Source organism: Phaseolus vulgaris, chromosome 6 (assembly GCF_000499845.2).
Source record: "Phaseolus vulgaris cultivar G19833 chromosome 6, P. vulgaris v2.0, whole genome shotgun sequence".
Lineage (NCBI taxonomy): Eukaryota > Viridiplantae > Streptophyta > Magnoliopsida > Fabales > Fabaceae > Phaseolus > Phaseolus vulgaris.
Window position 1 is genome coordinate 18,510,886 of NC_023754.2, and position 19,053 is coordinate 18,529,938.

The 19,053-nt window shown below is 33.0% G+C and overlaps 2 protein-coding genes across 3 annotated transcripts; both read left to right on the top strand.

The window, feature by feature from the left end:
* The first annotated feature begins 1,947 nt into the window (after window positions 1-1,947).
* LOC137831514 (uncharacterized) lies at window positions 1,948-15,939 on the top strand. Of its 2 annotated transcripts, none has more exons than XM_068639222.1 (22): window positions 1,948-2,326; window positions 2,437-2,480; window positions 2,605-2,668; window positions 2,936-3,050; window positions 3,146-3,222; window positions 3,316-3,413; window positions 3,701-3,872; window positions 4,607-4,817; window positions 6,213-6,324; window positions 7,236-7,354; window positions 7,479-7,571; window positions 8,412-8,540; window positions 8,679-8,812; window positions 9,552-9,641; window positions 9,762-9,835; window positions 10,861-10,990; window positions 11,080-11,151; window positions 12,034-12,073; window positions 12,549-12,835; window positions 15,049-15,226; window positions 15,293-15,504; window positions 15,623-15,939. In XM_068639222.1, exons 1-22 carry the CDS (start codon window positions 2,243-2,245, stop codon window positions 15,920-15,922), a joined length of 2,835 nt encoding a protein of 944 aa, XP_068495323.1. In that variant the 5' UTR covers window positions 1,948-2,242; the 3' UTR covers window positions 15,923-15,939. The 2 variants fall into 2 exon arrangements, with proteins under 2 accessions (XP_068495323.1, XP_068495324.1); XM_068639223.1 differs by having other exon boundaries at window positions 2,010-2,326; window positions 3,155-3,222.
* A 1,347-nt stretch (window positions 15,940-17,286) lies between these two features.
* Window positions 17,287-18,613, top strand: LOC137831515 (protein LIGHT-DEPENDENT SHORT HYPOCOTYLS 5-like). The gene has a single exon (XM_068639225.1). The coding sequence runs from the start codon at window positions 17,608-17,610 to the stop codon at window positions 18,271-18,273; it is 666 nt and encodes a 221-aa protein (XP_068495326.1). The 5' UTR covers window positions 17,287-17,607; the 3' UTR covers window positions 18,274-18,613.
* The last annotated feature ends 440 nt before the right edge of the window (window positions 18,614-19,053 follow it).

Sequence of the window (19,053 nt, forward strand, 5' to 3'; positions counted from 1 at the left end):
TATGTTTTTAAAATTCTCTTAAATTTTTTTTTTTGTAAAGTATTATTAGATACTTGGTAGTTAGATGATAGTTTGTATGACACATGATTGATCAATAAATTTTAAAATATCCTTCTTTTTTAACTTGATCTTTAATTAACAAAAACAAAATAACATGCAATGTAATAAAGTAAGAAAAGAAAAATCACTCAATATTTTTATTTTGTTTCGTTTGAAATACATATTACGTCCAGTTTTTGACCAACTAGTCAAGTTCATCAAACAAACTAATGTTGGGAAGTACATAACGAGTACTATTTGAACATAACCACTATTGGTTAAAATCCAAGTATTATTTGACACTTAGCGACTCTTGGATGAGAACCTGAGTATTATTTGGAACCTAACCACTATTAGCTACCTGAGTATTCTTTGGGACCTAACCACTCTTGACTAAAATTGAGTATTCTCTATAATGCATTTACTCCTAACTAAAATTGATAATTGTTTGGAACACAGTCACTCATGGATAAGACAACTAATTGTCTAATAATGTGACCAATAGATCACAAGTTTTGCTCACTACAAAGGCACTTCATTTTTCGACAATTACAAGGATAAACATTATTTCTTAGTTTGCTAATAGAACACAAACATTGATATTCTAAAGATTTTGGGAATAGGGGAGATTTGACAACATTTTAACACTTACAAATAATGATGTAGCTTATTGTTTTCCTCTTCAAATCATGCCTTTATATAGGTGCTTGAAGAATGTAGTTGTTGGAATCCTTTTTCTGGTTGTTGAGTAACTTTGAACTTATTTTGAATATCTTTATCTTTCTTATATCATCCGATGAGTTTGATCGTTAAGAAATACTGAATGTGCTTCATGCGACATTAATTTTTCTTATATTCTTCACACAACATCTTTGATAGTTGAGAGTACTTATCTCCCTAGGTTGCACATGTGTATTGGGTAGATCACTGACCCATAATTGACATATGCACGTGTCAAGATAGTTAGTGAACATTACAGGTTTATTCTTATATCCAAAAAATCTTTGATGTAGACTTGACTTTGACACGAATCAACTTAGTGAGAGATGGTGAAAACATTCCCTATAACACAATATTAAGTTTTGAAAACATTTTTTATATTTACCTTAACCTACAATTTGTTTGCACTTATCTTCTGAAATGCTTATCAAATAAGATGGAAAAATTACAAAGTGTGTGTTAGACCAAACACTTCCATTTTGCATTATTTATTTTTTTATACAACGCCATATGAGACACAACTTCTTCATATTTCATACCTTCCCCGTATGCATTTTTAAAAAAAAAACCTATACAAAAGGATTACACTATACACCCAGGATCAAATAAATGAAACTAACTCCGTCAAAAGAAATAAAATAACTAATCTCCACAAAAGGAACTAGCTTCTACATCACCATGTGAAGTCCGTTTGTCATATAAGCCTCTATTTAATATCACATTGTTTTAATGTACTAAAAACTCTTTTTCCTACGGTCTTTTCCACTCAAACATATTTTTTTTTTCCATGCCAACCTCACAAATTTATGTATCTCTAAGTTTTCTTTTATATATAATATAGTGATGAATTGATATTAATATGCTAAATAAAAATGATGATATATTATCATATATATATTAATATTAAGAAAAAAATCATAAAATTTTATTTTATTTATGTAGTTGTATTTTTCTTAAAATTATAAGTAAATATATAAATTTATGTAGAATTAAAATTATGATTAAAATATTAAAAAAACTTGAACCATATTAAAATACTTTTTACGTTTTATTATCATTATATAACTTATATTTATGGTTAAATGTTATATATATACACTCAATTTATCATCACAAAATTACTCAATTTAAAAAAAAATACTAATTTTTTAAAACTTTGTATTGTTGGCTCCTCTACTCGTAGGGAATAATCTGTGAACCCACAAAAAAGTCACATCTTTATTTAATCCCACCAAAGAAGGAAAACTATTATACTTAAAAGAAGTTGGGTTATAACCTGAGAAGGATAGATAGATTCTGGTTTTATTTAAAATTTCTACAAATCACACAAAAAATTATAATTTTATTATCATTATTATTAAAAATTCAATTCTGTTTTGATTGATTCACGATCAGATCTCAGGGATGGTTGCAATTGTTTGATGTAGTCGAAGAAATGACGACGATTCGCATTCTGTGAACCTTGTGCCACTTTTTGGATTCGATGGCGTCCTCCAGCTCTAGCAAGAAGATCCACTTTGATACCACTGACGATGAACTCACCGAACATGAAGAAGAAGAGCCAGAAGTAAGTGTTTCTTTTCATCGCAAAAAATTACCGAATCTAAATTACTTTTGGTCCTCAATTTGAATCGGATTTAGACGTGCTGATTGGTTTCGGTGTTGATAAATTCCCAGGTCGAGCACTTTGATGACTTCACTGTCGCTTCTTCGTGGGAACGGTGTGTCTCTGCGTATCGCTGATAATTAATTCACATTGTCGTGTGTGTGCTCTTCGAATGCGTAGATAGAAGATGCGATTAGTTTTACTTAAACTTAATTTAAGTTTTGTTTCGTGTTTTGTAGGTTTATTTCTGAAATAGAGGCAGTTTTACGGGTATGGATGTCTAATGCACCGAATAATTTATTGGTAAGCGTTGGAAATAACAGAAACTGGCATAATTGGAATGCTGTTGGTGTCAAATGAATCTTGCTATACAAGTGCACATGTTTGTTTGTGATATGATATGGTTTCTTCAATTATATTTTTGCTATGGTGTTTAAGGAATGACATGGTGTTGATGGAGGGTTTTGTGTTGTTTTTGAAGTTGCATTATTCTTTTGCTGTTGGAAAATGAAAATGTATGTCATTTTTGTTTTGGATCGGAATGGCATCTTTATTTATTTTTTTCCCCAGGAAAAAGGTGCAGTTCTCTTGGAGGATTCCGGTAATTTGTACAAGGTGAAATCTGAAATGAAGTATGCCATGAAAAGTTACTGCATGGAGTTCTATTTCAAGACTGACCCTGATGGTAATTTTTTCTGGCGGTGGGGTTGGGTAGCAATGTCTACTAGGTTGATGTTTAGGCTGAGGAAAGTGTTTTTTTAATCTATTATTTTTATCTAGTTGATGCAGGAAAACTTGCAGACTGGAACTTCGATTTGCATGATCTGCAGTTATGCTTTGGCGTAAAGGAGTTTTTGGTATGTTTAATGCTGCTTCTTTCCTTTCACTGGAATTTTATTGGTTCTACTAAAGATAAGGAAACACTACTTTACATGTATTTATTTCACTAGGTAATTGCTCCTCAGAGTGCAAGTGGTGTGGTTCTTGATGCTCCAGAGGCTAGCAAGCTCTTGAGTGCTGTTGCAATTGCTTTGTCTAATTGTTCAAGGTAATCATTGTTCATTGCTCTTTAACACTTAATGAGTGGTGAAACTTTAGAATAAGTAATGTGTGCCATATTTATATTGCATTTTTATGTATGATATTTGCATGTGATAACTACTCAGCTTGTTTCACATTAATATTTGGGTTTGTGTTGTCTCTCGTTTTGTAGTACAGAAGTTACTTTGTCATGGGATTAAATTTTACAGGGTTTAAATAGAATTTGTTAAATATCCAGTTTAGTTTTGGTAATTTAAAGTGGAGATCTGCTTTCTCATGACGTTGGTTTCATAGTTTATGGCCAGCATTTGTTCCAGTTCATGATCCATCACGGAAAGCTTATATTGGAATTCAAAGCATGGGCACTGTATTTACTAGAAGATTCGAAGCAGATCGAATTGGTAGTCAGGTTTCAATAAAACTCATGCATTTGGAGGGGCTGTACGAGTTATTTGTATCTAAGTTTGTGAGTTTCTCTCCCATGTTCAATTTAATATCTATTTGATTTTGCGAAGTTGGAACACTTCCATTTTTAATTTGGCATTCCCTTCCTGCTTTGTGCTTCTATACTTTGCTCTCTTATTTGTAACTGAGGCAGATGCATTTAGTGCTCTGGTACAAGTGTTTTTTTTTTTGGTACAAGTGGTTTACCATTTAGTCTAACCTCTTCCCTAAGGGGATGGATATTGTGAATTGAAATAAGTGATTGGTTACATGAATGAATAATCATTCAGTAAGAAGGATAAGAAAATGGACTCAACTTAGGAGAAATACCATAGGTGCTTTTGGTATTGTTTAATCAAAATTGGAATTCCAGTTTAGATGTCAGCGTGGATTACCGAGATGAAACTCTGCTTTTGATTGGAGAACAACATAAAAAATACCCATGGTATTGAATATAAGCTTTGTTTCTATTCAACAGTTTTCTAAAGTGATGTTTTTCTTACATTAATATTTGGAAAAAAGAATTGGCAATTCTTTTGAGCTTTCTGAGAAAATTATATGTGTGATTTGTTCTTTTTTTTTCCTTTTATATGTTCTGGCTTACTTCGCAAAATATGTTGATTGAACACTTTGCATACACAATAACCTCCATTGATTTGTCTTATAGCCAGCAGTTCTATGTAAATTTTTGATTTCATGTCTGCACTGTTCTTCTATCTTTCACTTGTAATGATTAATTTCCATTTGCTACTGAAGGCCTACTCCACAATGGATCTGTCTGTTCATAATTTCAAAGTTCGATTTGCGATGAAGCTGACATTCAGAACACTTCCATATGATGACGACAATATGAAAGTTGCCAAAATTAGCAAATCTGGAGAAAGTACTGATGAAATGTCCAATGGGATGCAGTGGGATGATGATTGTTCTTGGAGTGAGTGGTATTCTGCAGAAGATCCTGTTAAAGGTAATTCTAGGATGTAGGGTCTTGTAGGTAAAAATATCTATGGCTTCTTGATTGGATGCTTTCATTAGAGGTAGTGAATTTGATACTTACACATTCACAAAAAGGGTTTTACTGTATAATGATTCTTCCATGTGCAAAGAATTACATATGGGACTTTAGAGCCGAAACACCTGGGTTTTTCAGAGATTCAATATACTATAAATATGCCTTAAACAGAATCTGTATAGGCTAAAAATCCGTCCTAAATAGAGCTTATAAATTTGATAATTCTCATCTTATAAACCGATTTTTGTGGTGTTGAATTAAGTTCTAAAACCCAAACTCTAAGAGTATCTGCAATAATATATATATATATATATAGTAATAATATAGGATTTTTTCTTCTACCTACTTTCCCTTACAAAATGATAATATATTATTTGCTTTTATACTATTCTTTTTTTGATCATTATACTATTGCTGCCACCATTACTATGAAGAGAGATTTTAAAGGAATTACTCATCATCCTCACCCTTTATTTTCTTTTAATCTAATGGTTCTGAAGAACAACTCATTTTTTACTGTTAGATTAAAAGAAAATAAAAGGTGAGGATGGAGAGTGACTTGTTTAGATTTACTTTTAAAGTAACTTATTTCTCCTCAATGATGATAATAATAATATATTATTATTATAATCATGATTATAGTAATAATATATATATATATATATATACAATAATATATTCATATTATAATATAGACTTTATACAGTTAATATGGTATAATATTTTCATATATTTAATAATTTATTTTTACATTATAATATGTGAAAGTAATATATGACATAAATATAATATAATATGTGTGTGTCTGTGTATATTATAAAAGGGGATTTTTCTTTCATCCACTTTCTTGTTTAACATTTTCACCTATTTTACATGTTCTTTTTTGCACATTTCCCTGCTTATTTAAATTTTTTTACATCCATTTCTATGGTTTTTTCCTTTCACTTTTTACATCTTTTTTTTTTCTGTCCATTTTTTCACCCATTGAATAAATTTCTGTCTAAACTTTTCTCTTTTCTGTTCATTTGAATTTTGTTCTCATTTGTTTTTTTCTCCTATTTTCATGGGTTTTTCCATTTATTTGTTCTTGCCCATACTCATTTACATATTTTCCGGTCCATTTGCATGGTTTTTTTGGCATAACTGAATAGTTTTTCTTACTTTTTTTCTGTGTATTTGCATTTGTCCCTTAGAGAAGTTTGTTTGGTGACTAGATTATTTTTGGGTGCTTTTATTCTAGATTTTGTCTTTTTGAGTAATAAAACCTCTCCAAGTTTCATTATTTTCATGAAGTTCTCTGATCTGATGTCAATGTCAGTTCTATTTAATTTACTCTTAGGATGCATGCAGGTTTTGAACTGATTGCAATATGGTCAGAGAAGATGGTTGAAAGTTCCATGGAAATGGCTGAACTGGAAAATGCTTCACCTCATGAAGCTGAGAAGTGGTTGATCTCTCTAAGGTTTACTCCAAATTTGAAGTTGTTTATACAGAAACCAAATTTATCATGAACAATTGCTGCTTATTTTATTAATTAATATCTGTTGCTCAAAATGTTTAATAAATAATATTCAGGTTCAATGTGGTTCGAATTACTGGTCAATTTACAACTGGCCAGAATTTCGTTTTCATCAGCATGCTTATAACACTTAAGAATCTTTTGGTATACTTCAATGTTTTGGTGACTACGGATTATTTTGAGAAAATAGGGCAGACTCAGGCTTTTACAAAAAAGCTATTTAGGCCTATTTAGTCAACCTTTTTAAGTAAATATGAATAATAATTTTTTGTTTGTATTATTATTATGTTAAATTTGTTATATGTATTAAAATTGTATAATATTTTTTAATTATTAAACATGATGACCTACTCCATAAAAGGTCAAACTCATAAAGACTATAGGAAGATTTTTAAATGAGTAATTTATTTTGTTGTAATGTATATAGATAATTATATATAACAAAGTCAACTATGCATATACTACATAATAATATGTGAAAATTGAAATTATTAATGAGCCTATTTAGGCTAATAATACAATAATTTCACTAGCCTTTCAAAAGCTTTTAAAAAAACAGTTTTAAACAGGTTTATAGGTCAGGTCAGACTTTCATGGAAGTCTAGCTCGACCCTTAAAAAAAAGGCCTATAACAGGTAATATGCTAGATTCATACTTTATTTTTTAAAGAAGGTCAGGCCCAGGGCTACTCAAGCTCGACCTATTTCCACTCCTACTAGCAATATTTAATAGATAGATTTAATTTGTTATTTATTTTAGGTCAATTACTTCCAAAACTCTGTCAAATATTGACTTCTTATGCTTTTAAATAATTAGCAAAAATTTAATATTGTGGTCTTATTTTTTATGCATAGACTTGAAGAAGGTTCCAGTGGGAGTGGGAATCCGGTTGGATTCGCTTCTCAGTTGCGTTTTCTGGTTGATGCATTGCAAATGTCATTTGAGGCACAATTTATGGAAGATTTTGTTTCAGGTTCGAATTTGTTTTGGTGCATTCTATGGTATAGTTCACTTCTTCATGCAGGCTTGTGTTTCAAGGTTAGTAGTGCATTTTGGCATATGGTTTCATTATTTTCCCTTTTTCTGGCCCTTTGTAGTTGAAAATTCAGGTTCTGATAATATAAAATCGGCAATGGTCGTACCTTCACCAACCGTTAGAGATCGTGTGCTGAAAGAATTGTTTATTGATGGTATGTAGCTCTTCCTCCTTTATTTGCCTTCCATTTTGGGTAAATACTCAAGTACTTGCGCTGTTATTATTTCATCAATTGATGACCACCAGCCTACTTCATATAAGACTTGGTCAGTCTTTTCCCGAGTTTGCTTTTGGGATTTCTTTTGGCACAGTCTTTCCTAATATGGTATCAAAACCTATTTTGTCATGCTATTGGGCTTCTAATAGATGTGTCATTCTACAAGCTTCATGGTATAGCTGTTCTAGTCTTGGGCATGGAGGGGTGTATTAAAATGTCCCACAATAGTCAGGTATATTAAGGGTATGTAGTTCTTCCTCCTTTATTTTGTCTTCCATTTTGGGTAAATAATCAAGTACTTACGCTGTTGTTAATTTATCAATTTTTAAAAATATGAGCCGCCTACTAATAAAACTTGGTCAGTCTTCTCTCGAGTTTTCTTTTGGGATTGATATAGGCACAATCTTTTTCTAATATGGTATCAAAACCCATCTTGTGAAGATGTCGGGCTTCTCATACATGTGTCATTCTACAAACTTCATGCTATAGCTGTCTAGTCTTGGGCATCATGGGGTGTATTAAGATGTTTCTCAATAGTTAGGAATATTAGGATAGTACTCCTTACCAGAATTGATTAATCCTCCCCCCTCCTAGTTGTTGGAATTAAGTTAGGCTCGGTCCATTAGGTTTTGTATCTACATCCAATCTATTATCAATGAATCTGCTAAAAGCAAGCTACTTTGGGACACTGAATGAAGAAATAGCCTCCAATGTAGTGTTAAATTTGATGTTGATACTTCACATTATTTACTATAATCAGTGATGTAATGTCTGCAGGTGTACAATTCTCAGATTTTGCTGATAGTGGACATAAGACTTCTCGAGCTATAAAAGGCGCACCTCTTGTTTCACTCTTTGCACAATTTTGCTTACATTCTCTATGGTTCGGCAACTGCAATATACGGGGTATTTGCCAATAGTAATTATGGTTTGTTTGTTGTATTACCTAAACCTAGTTAAGAGAGTAGGACTAAATTGTTCATCTATTAAGAATTTATTTTTTTAGATATCTCATTTGTATTACCCAATTTTGGTCTCTGTCAGCTATTGCTGTGCTATGGATAGAGTTTGTTCGGGAGGTTAGGTGGTGTTGGGAGGAGTCACAACTATTGCCCAGGATGCCAACTAATGGATCAATTGACCTGTCCACTTGTTTGATTAACCAGAAACTTCAGATGGTAATTTGTTTTTATCTATTAAGAATCTTTACTGAAATGTAGTCATTATGTGCTTGTTTGCTTTGTATATTTTATGTGGAAATTTATGTTAAAACATTAATTTTTTTTCTAGAACATTCTTAGTCCACTTTTTTTTATCGAAAATTAAAAATTCTTGACTCTGTTTCTTTGAGTTCTGATGAATTTTCTCTTAAATTTGTTAGTGTGTTGGTTACACAAATATAGTTGTTGATGATCTCATATGTACTTTGTTAGAAAATAGAAACAAAAATGCAGAATAGAAATTAAGATAAACAAGACTGGTATTATCACAAAAATGCCACTGCAGGGTAGTGAAAATACAACTCGAGGATCTCTCAAAGGGAGTCACCTCTCAACGCCTATTCATAGGATATGAAAATAACTACGTCCTCTTCTACATGTCTGCCACTTTTATAAAAACACCCATTCCACAAGGCTCACACGTGACAATGATAACTACCTCCAAATATAGGTCACCCTTTTCCCTGCTCCTCTCATGCATGCTCAACACCTTGGTCATAGTTGGTGTTGTGTGATTCATGTTACTGACCTCGCATAGAGCGATAAAGCTTTTGTTGTTGTGGAGTTGTACTGTTGTACCCCTAGATAAGTTATTATAAGAAAAGCTAGCAATATTTCAGTGAGCTCAGATGTTTTTGTCTTTATGTATTATATAGCACATATTGATAAAATTTATACATTTTCTGCTTTGTATTAGCTTGCAATATGCATTGAGAGGAAGTGCCAGATGAATGAAGACTATCAAGACTGTATTGGAAGTTTGGATCAAATAGATTCCATGAGTGAGGTCACAAACCAGTTTTTTCCCTCTTGGTTTTGGTTGTTAGATCAATTGTTGTATTACTGCACTTATTCTCTTTACAGTATTTTTTTCAATGGGTGTTAATAGGTCTTAATTGAATCACAGGATGAAAGTGTAGTTGGGGATGACTCATTCAATATACAGACACCCAGTGATGATTTTTCTGGGAAAGTTGACAGGTGAACTTAGCAAGTGAGAGCCTGCTCGGTTGTTATTGTCTGTATCTATCTTCTGACTGCTTATATAAACAACTCACTCTCTTATAGCCATTTCCTCCATTTTTTTTTGTCACCACTTTTTACTGGTCTTAGTTAAATTAATTTTTAAATTTCTATGTGCATATCCATATTTTGTTTATTTATATGTAACTAGAGTATATTGGTTAGATAAGGGGATGTGTTCCTTTTGTTTGTTTGATTTTAGAAGTTGATTTCTTCCTCTATATTATAATAGGGGGAATAGAGAGAGGTTTAGTTTTTATTTATTGGGCATGAAACCATTCTCTGGTCTTTCCAAGTGATAAGAAAAAAGTGGCTACTGTAACTAATTTAGATCCTTGTGAATTTATTTTGCTGGCATAGATAGATGAAAAATTCATCAACCTTGATGTTCCCTGAAAAAAGGAGGGAGGATCTCATTTGCTTAAAAAGCCAGTGATTTTAAACTTATGTTCATTTTATAAAGTAGCTCATTCTCTGTAATCTGTGCTGGTTTAGGACTCTAATTGGTTTAGGCTGACTGATGGATGACACATAATATAGCATTTTCGTTTTATACTAGTTTTAGTTAGTTCACATTTAATTGTCTGCCTTTAGTGATATTTGGGTTTTAGAATCTTTCACTCAAAGACCAGTTTGGCTTTGACCTGGGGGGATCAGATGGTCTATCCTTAGTTCTGGTACAGTGTCTTCAATCTTTTCGGGGCTCCTCTTTGGTTGTGTGCCTGCGCACTCTACTACTGGCCAACTGCTGGGTAGTGAAAACACAACTTCACTACTGCTTTTTCTGTGACAAATAATGCTATTAAGAATAATTATGGATTTGTACACTTGTACTTCAAGTCACAGTTGTATACTATAATATCCTTGGAAATGTTTCAAGTATTTTTCTAGCACAAATGGTGTCCAGTTCTATGTTAATGCTGCATTTTTTTCAACTACTAATGATTTATGCTGTTGTGGAAACAAAATTATAATGTTAGCAGAAAGCTCGAAGATGTGCATCTGTCAAATGACAAAGAAACTTCAGACTTGACCAGGAGAGGTTCTGCTGGTATTGTTGATTCTATGATGCTACTCAAGTCGCATCAAAGTATGCATGCCCCATACACACAGGTTGTGTTCTTGTATCCAAATAATATTTGGCATTGTCATTATGTCATATTAGTTCACCAATTTTTAATCATTTTTTTGCTATTTTACAGGAAGCACCACTTATGACAGAAGACATGCATGAGGAGAGGCTTAAGGCTGTTGAAGCCTTTGGTGATTCATTCGTAAGCTCAAACACATGCAATGCATATAATAATAGCAATCATGTGCCATAAAAGCTTAGAGCCTTAGACCACATAGATCTCATTTACATTTCACATAGGGGTAAATGAGAAAACAAGATGCATTGAACAATTAATTGAGGTTATATGTAAGGATTTGAATGGTGTAGCAGTATAAGTTGAGGAGTATAGTCTCTTAGTTGTTAACATTGTTGCTAAAAGTATAGTATCACTTTCCTATAAGAAGGCTGATATCTATCTTGACCCTGATATGTTCGTTTGATATTAAAGTTGTCCCATATTCTATGTGTGAAGTGAGATGTGGAAAAATTCTTTTTGGATAACTAAATCCTGTTACAGGTGGTTGACTAAGTAGAGTGAAAAGACCAAGCTGTAGAATGTTATGCATAGATATTGATGGCTGTATAAAGTATTCAGGGAACTAAGATGTGTAAAATTAAAATATGAATTACAGAAACAATATTGTGACATAGTGCTGTCTAGTTGGGCTTGGGTACGCACTCAAATACTTGAGGAGCTCATCCTCAAAAGCTAACACTATTAAAATGGGAGAACCAAATACTTAAATACTCCACCAAACATCTCATATTATTTGTTGTGGGACTTATACATCCCATAATACTTAAGTACCCAACAGATTATTTTTAAGGCTTTTCTTATTCTTTCCAAAGGCAACTCTGAAAGTTTTTTGGTACCATCTCCTTCCTTGAACTTTTTGAAGCTTCATTATCATCAGATTAATTTATGCATATTTCTGCTTGCAAATCTAGAACTAAAAAAAGGGGATGCAGCTGGAGTGATGTATGTTCTATACTTCTATTTCATATTTTACATCATTACTTAGCAATTCCTTTTTATTTTCAGAATTTCTCTGCTCAGCTGGAAAAGGATATCTTAACTTCAGGTAATAATTACATGTACTTTTGTTGATAATGGATAGTATATGTTTGTAATAACACTGGGTAGGCATTGATCATGTCTTGAGTTCTTCTGTTTTCTAAAAGAATACAGTTAATTCTGATTTCTGAGCATGTGATGTTAAAAAATAATTTAAAAATCACACATTTACTAGACGATCATGTGCACAATGCTTTCTAATTTGATGTACCTGCCTCATCAATATAACGGAATGATGTTTTCATTAATATAATTTTTCACTCATGAGGTTATGTTCACAATACCATACTCTTAGAATCTGGGTTTGGATCTAACTCAATCCCATAGAATTGACTCTTAATATGCTTGGTACCGCTAGTTCAGTTTACTCTGATCCAAATGGAACTGTATGTGTGTATGTGTATATAATGAAGTTTTTTATGCAAAAATTCTTCAATATAAGGATACATGATCTGACAGACCAAAAATCGCTTTGTTACTAGATATGTCAGCATTTAAGGCGGCAAATCCAGATGCTATCTTTGAAGATTTTATTCGGTGGCATTCACCTGGGGATTGGGAAGAGTATGATGACCCTGAGGAAAGTAAATCATCATCATCCAGTGCTCTTGACATTAAAAAGTCAAAAGATAGTTGGCCTCCACAAGGGAGGCTTTCAAAGAGAATGTCTGAACATGGAAATTTATGGAGAAAGCTCTGGAATAGTGCACCTGCTCTTCCTGCTTCTGAACAGAAACCTCTTCTTGATCCGAATAGGGAAGGAGAAAAAGTAAGTATTTTTCTAAAAGTTTGAATTTGTTTTGCTTTTTCTATTGTTATTCAGATTTTTGGCCACCTGGTAATTTATAGTAGAATAACATTATTTTTCTTACTTGGTTTCTCATATCGATGGGAGAGCTGAGCCATTTAAACTTGGAAGCCATTGCTTTGTTTTCTCATTCTAGTGGATCTATCAGGAGGATCTTAATGATAATAGGAGCTGTACCCTAATAGTCTTATAGATTTTATCTTGATAAGTAATCGTTTCCCTCTTTTTTGTTTCTGAGGTGAATATGAAATATGTTGTGCTTTTAATGACAGCTAAATATGATGATCCTCTAAGGGATGGTCAAAACTTGAAATTTAAGTCAATTTGATGCAGCATCTAGATCCTAAAATCCAATATAATGAGAGGAGTGCTTCAGTTTTGAATAGGAGTGCCATGTCGGAGTCGCAGTTGATTTGTGACTCATGCTCCTGTGTCATTTGATGTACCTCTACGGACATTGGTAGAAATGACTGGGCATAAAAGTTATATCAGCTGAAAGGGTGCTGGTCTTCTAGTCAGCAAGCAGAATTTTTTTATTAGAAAATAAATCTTTGAAGAAAAGTCCACTTGTTCAAATTACCTTAACCAATTTTGTATCATCTTTTTCTCAACCGGTATCACCCCAATATCTCTTTGTCATGTTGTATCGTATCCTTTCTTGTGGTCATTATTAGTCACACATCCATGTTAACATTCTCATTTGTTACTCCCACATTTTTTTTCTTGTCACTCTAACCGACATTTATTATCAGAGAATATGGCTGATTGCATAAAAATATCATAATCTTTTTTGCTTATTAGGTTCTATGTGATCACAAATAATGCATGCATGCCTTCACCATTGTAACCCTTCAGTTGGTGTCCGACCTCATTAAGTTCATCATTTTATAATATTGATCCGTGGTATATTTAGAAACTTGTGATATGACATATTATCTCATTTTTACTTCCAAGTCATATTCCTCTTATTTTTTGCCATTGGTAATATATATTCCATCTTACTCTTATTCAAGTTAAAACCTTCTGATTCCGAATTCAATATAGTTAACTTCCTTTGATTCCTTATTCAAAACTGTATCTTCCGCAAAAATTATGTCCCTAGTAAACACATTCATAATCAATTTGAACAAGAAAGGACTCAAGATTTAGCTTTTTTTATGTAAGCATATCCTTGCAGAAAAGTACAACATTCTCTTACTCTTGGCACTCGGTCATAAGTTTTTTTCCAAGTTAATAATATCCAAAGGCAGGTCTCTTTCTTTGTTTTGATACATTTCCATGTACCCTCATAAAAGGTAAATGACTTTTGTTGTAGACCTTTCCATCAACGCAAGTTTTGAAAAATGCTCCAAACATTTATGTTTTTGGAAAAGCCTTCATGTCGTATATGTATATAGCTTCTCTCTGGGTTCTTCCAAAGGTCAGAACAAAAAGCAAGAACATGCAATACATTTTCTTGTCTTTGTTTTTTCTTTTTGAATTGAATTATTTTACTATGTTCTTTTGGGTAACGGGCAAAGGTCTACAACAAAGGGTTTCACGAGTCAGTGGCGTCATTTTCAGGTAGCTTTTGTGACAGCAAAATGGGATAAGAATGCTTTATTTGTGTACACGCACATCAATAACTTGTATTTTTGTTTGTGCTTTGCATAGGATAGATGTTTATTTTTTGTATAATTAAAATTGATAACTAAATAGCTTTGAATATATATTATATTTCTAAAGTTATAATAAAGATATACAATACATGCATATTTATCTGATTTCGTGGGTCATTGCAATTAAAGTTTATACAAGAAAATTTACTTTGGAATGCAGGTCCTAGTGGGTTAACTGGATGCCCTTCAACACATATAAGTGATTAAAGTACCAAGGAAAATGTGTGGTTTAATGGAAAAAGTGCTCACATAGCTAAAGCCTTGAACTAGGGTTATTTGGTGAATTGAGGGCCATGCATGCAAGACAGATGAACGTTTAAATTATTATTGTTCTCTTGTAACATTTTCTTGTGATCAAATAATCAAATTAGTTTGTTTTTTTTTCAAATGAAATTGCTGCTGTATATTCATGTAAAGAATAAATAGATTACTACATAGTAAGTATATGGATTGCTTGAGATATGCTGTTCACTGTGTGTATTGTGTGCTATAATTTTTATACTCTCAATTTTCCAGGTCCTTCATTACCTTGAAACTCTACAACCACATGAATTGCTTGAGCAAATGGTGTGTACTGCCTTTAGAGCAGCTGCCGACACACTAAATCAGACCAGTTATGGAGAACTGAAACAGATGGAGACTGAGATGCAGCAACTTTATCTTACAATGACATCTGCTTTGAGGCCTTTGCAAGGTATCTATTTAATTTTCTCTTGATTGGAAAAGAATAATAATTTTTAATACATTTACAATGTTGCAGTAAATCGTTTGTCTGGAGATAGTGAGACTATTGAAGACTTAAGACGACTAACTGGTACTCATGAACGAGTCGAGAAGTTATTCACTCTTGCAGCTTCCCTTCACCGTAAGCTTTTAAAAGCACCACGCCTCTCCAGAGAAATTTTCAGCGATTACTACAATTTTTATGTTCAAACAACGGCAAAGGGTTTCACAGAGGACATTGGTGAAAAGGTGAGAGATGCTTGCAATATATGCCTGAAATACCCTTGTTGATTTGGGTAATATCCCAATCTTTCTTAGCATTGAACTGACATGCATTTCCACTATCTTTCGTGCTATCTTTACGTAGGAGTTTGACAAGAAACACGAAGTAAGGGACCTTGAGAGGGAAGTGTTGTCAAATATGTTTGTTCTTCCTACTGCTAACCAATCTTGGAGAAAAGTTTTGAGCATGGGAAATCTTCTTAATGGCCATGAACCAATCGTCCGGGAGATTATTTTTTCGCTGCGTGATAAAGTGAATAATGGTAATCACTATGCAGCTCCTAGTGGTAGTGTTTCTCAACAAGAAATTCAAACTTACAGAATGTATATATGTGGGACGTCTAATGACCTACGTGTATCACTTTCTGTTGTCTCGTGTGATTAATTTATGGTGTTTACTTACTACAAGTTTTTATTTTTAGGAATTAGTCACATATGGCATCTGTCCTATAATTAAATCGTTGCTAAACCTCCTCCCAAAAATTGAATCCTGCCCTAAATTGGAATGAGGTTGTTGGTTGAATTCTAAGACAGAGGGATCAAAATGTAATTGAAACTTTACCAATAATTCAATTTAAACAAATAAATAAATAATCCATTTCTACTCATCTATTAGTTTTAAACTATTTATTTAATCAGTTTTAGTAGTTCAGTAATCTAGAAACACTTTTAAATAACATTTAGACAAAACTAAAAAATAAACTTAATATCAAAATCAAACATCATTACATGATTTTTCAACTATTTTAAGGCCAAGTTATATGAGACTTCTGATATGCGGATATCATGTGTTGCTTTCAAACTTGCATTAGTAAATTGCAAATATTCCATTTTATCCACACATTACACAAATACAAATTTACAAGTTGTAAAATTTGATCATTTATCATAAAGTAAGTGACTTTGATCTGGTAAATGTATGTGTTAGTTGTGGGAATAAAACCATACAATTGATGAACATCAATAGAATAAAACCTTAGGCAATATGAACTGTGATTGAAATTGAAGAGCAGTTGTCACATTAGACCTCAATCATCAGTAAGTTAAGATGTTATTTACAATTGCTTTACAAAATAAACACTCTTTACAATTACTTAAGATGTTATTTCATTGCTTTAAAAATTTATGTAAGATTTGATTTACAATCATAAATCCTTAACTTATTATTTTTTATTTTCATTAACGTGTCCCATCCTAGATTTATTTTTTCATTGTCTTATATGTTTAAAAATTCTTACAAAAACATTGGTTGATGATTTAACCTTTCAGCTCATTCTAACTTTTAACATTGTTTAGAAAACAGATTGCATTTATTGGACTAAAATGTTAATGAATGGGTCAAGTGTCTATTCTAAATAGATCACAAAATTAGCTCCAAACAAAAACCAATCAAAGAACAAAAATCAATAACATTGCTAAAAAAATTGGCAAAACATATGGAAAAAGTTATTTTTTACATCATTCATAAATTACTTCTAACTTTACAACTGTTTTTTCTAATAAAATGTCATATTATGATAAAATGTTTTTTTTTTCAATTGTGAAGGGAATATAGAATATAAAATAGAGTATCAACATATAATGCCATATTCACAGGGTCAATATCTTTTTTAACGTATAGTTATTTTTTATTCTTTTTAGTGACAAATAAAAAATCAACCTATAGTATTTTTTTTATCATTTTATAAATATTGTTATTTATTGTCCAAATTTAATATATTATTACTATTATTATTGTTTCTATGGTTTTTCTCTCTCACTCCAAAGACCAAAACAATCAATTTAATGCTCCCTTTCCCCCTTTTCTTCTTCTCTTTCTCTCTCTCTCTCTTTTTCTTTCTTACTCATGAAAAAGAAAACAAAAGCCAGAAATTCTATCCCATGAAAACATCAACCTCAAACCTTGATCACACTCTCATTCATTCACACTCACCAAAAACAAAACTCTTTTCTTTCACTTCCCCATACACCAAAACAAAACCAAAAACCACACTCACCTAAAAAAAATACTCAAATCACACCCATCAAAATTCAACCAACCTCATCACACTGTTCCACAAGCTCTTCATCATGGACTCATCATCACAAGGAGCACAACCCCAACCACCCTCCACCACAGAACCTCCTCCATCATCATCATCCACAGCTCCACCACAATCTCAATCATCACCTGTACCACCACCAAGCCGCTATGAATCCCAGAAGCGTCGAGACTGGAACACCTTCTTCCAGTACCTGCACAACCACAAGCCCCCATTGACCTTAGCACGGTGCAGTGGAGCTCACGTCATTGAATTCTTGAAGTACTTGGACCAGTTCGGCAAAACCAAGGTCCACATATCCGAGTGTCCATATTTCGGACACCCGAACCCTCCGGCATCCTGCCCCTGCCCTCTCAAGCAAGCATGGGGCAGCCTTGATGCTCTCATCGGCCGACTCAGGGCGGCGTACGAAGAAAACGGTGGCCGTTCTGAGTGTAATCCGTTTGGCGCCAAGGCTGTGATGATTTACCTGAAGGAGGTGAAAGAGGGTCAGGCCAAAGCTAGAGGGGTCCCCTACGAGAAGAAGAAGCGAAAGAGGACCACCACGAAAGTTTCTAAGGTGAGTCATAGTGGTGGTGGTGATAGTAGTAGTATAGTTCTTCCAGTGAGCGACAACAATGATAGTAGCCTTGGTGTTGATGCTGCTTCTAGTGCTAGTTTACCTTCTTCAACAACAACCACAACCACACCATAGTTTCAATCTTTATTTTTTCTTTTTACCATTTTTTAGGGTTACTTACCACTACACTACCTATATTTAGTTTTCTAAGAAAATCAATTCTGATCACACGACTTATAGTTAAGTCAAGTTGCATACTATATATATTATCATGGTTTTCCATCAACCAAATTTAGGTGTAAATATTCGCAATCATTCTTCATATCCTTGTTGTATTTCACATGGCCCTTCATCATTAGGTTTCTTCTCATTTGAGTATATTGTTTTTGGAAGAAAAGGGTACTTAATGCTTATGTTAAGATTTAAACTCAAATGAATCCATTGTAGTGGAGCTAAGAGCTTTCATTTTCATGAATTTGGACTCATAATTTCATGGTTCCTTTGTGGGGTTACTGTTGGAGAGTAAAGGAGAGAGCTCAAAGACTGGTGGTACATTTTTTTTCTTCACAGTATATATTCCTATGATGCCATTAAGGAAACTAGCAAGCACATCGACCCTCTTTGTTTGAAATGACCTTTCCTTTTTGTCTTGACCTGGTGAAGCTCCATCAGTGGTGTATACATAACAGATTTGAACATTTTGAACAATGGGAAAGCGAGAAAAAAATCACAACATGTCATGTCTCAGTCCATGACTAGGAATTGACCCTGATAACAATCATAGTCATTTCAGGGTTTGAGAGGGTAGATAATTATAGATTTTTTCCCCTCTAGTCATTGTTTTGTTAAACAACAACACAGAATGAGTGAATTAGAAGGTATAATCCTTCTTTATACTACTCCATGCAACACTTT

Coding starts and splice junctions, on each gene's coding strand:
- LOC137831514 (XM_068639222.1), top strand. CDS start 2,243: ATGGCGTCCTCCAGCTCTAGCAAGAAGATCCACTTTGATACCACTGAC. Junction 7,572..8,411: donor GAAAGAATTGTTTATTGATG/GTATGTAGCTCT, acceptor TAATGTCTGCAG/GTGTACAATTCTCAGATTTT. Junction 10,991..11,079: donor TGCATGCCCCATACACACAG/GTTGTGTTCTTG, acceptor GCTATTTTACAG/GAAGCACCACTTATGACAGA.
- LOC137831515 (XM_068639225.1), top strand. CDS start 17,608: ATGGACTCATCATCACAAGGAGCACAACCCCAACCACCCTCCACCACA.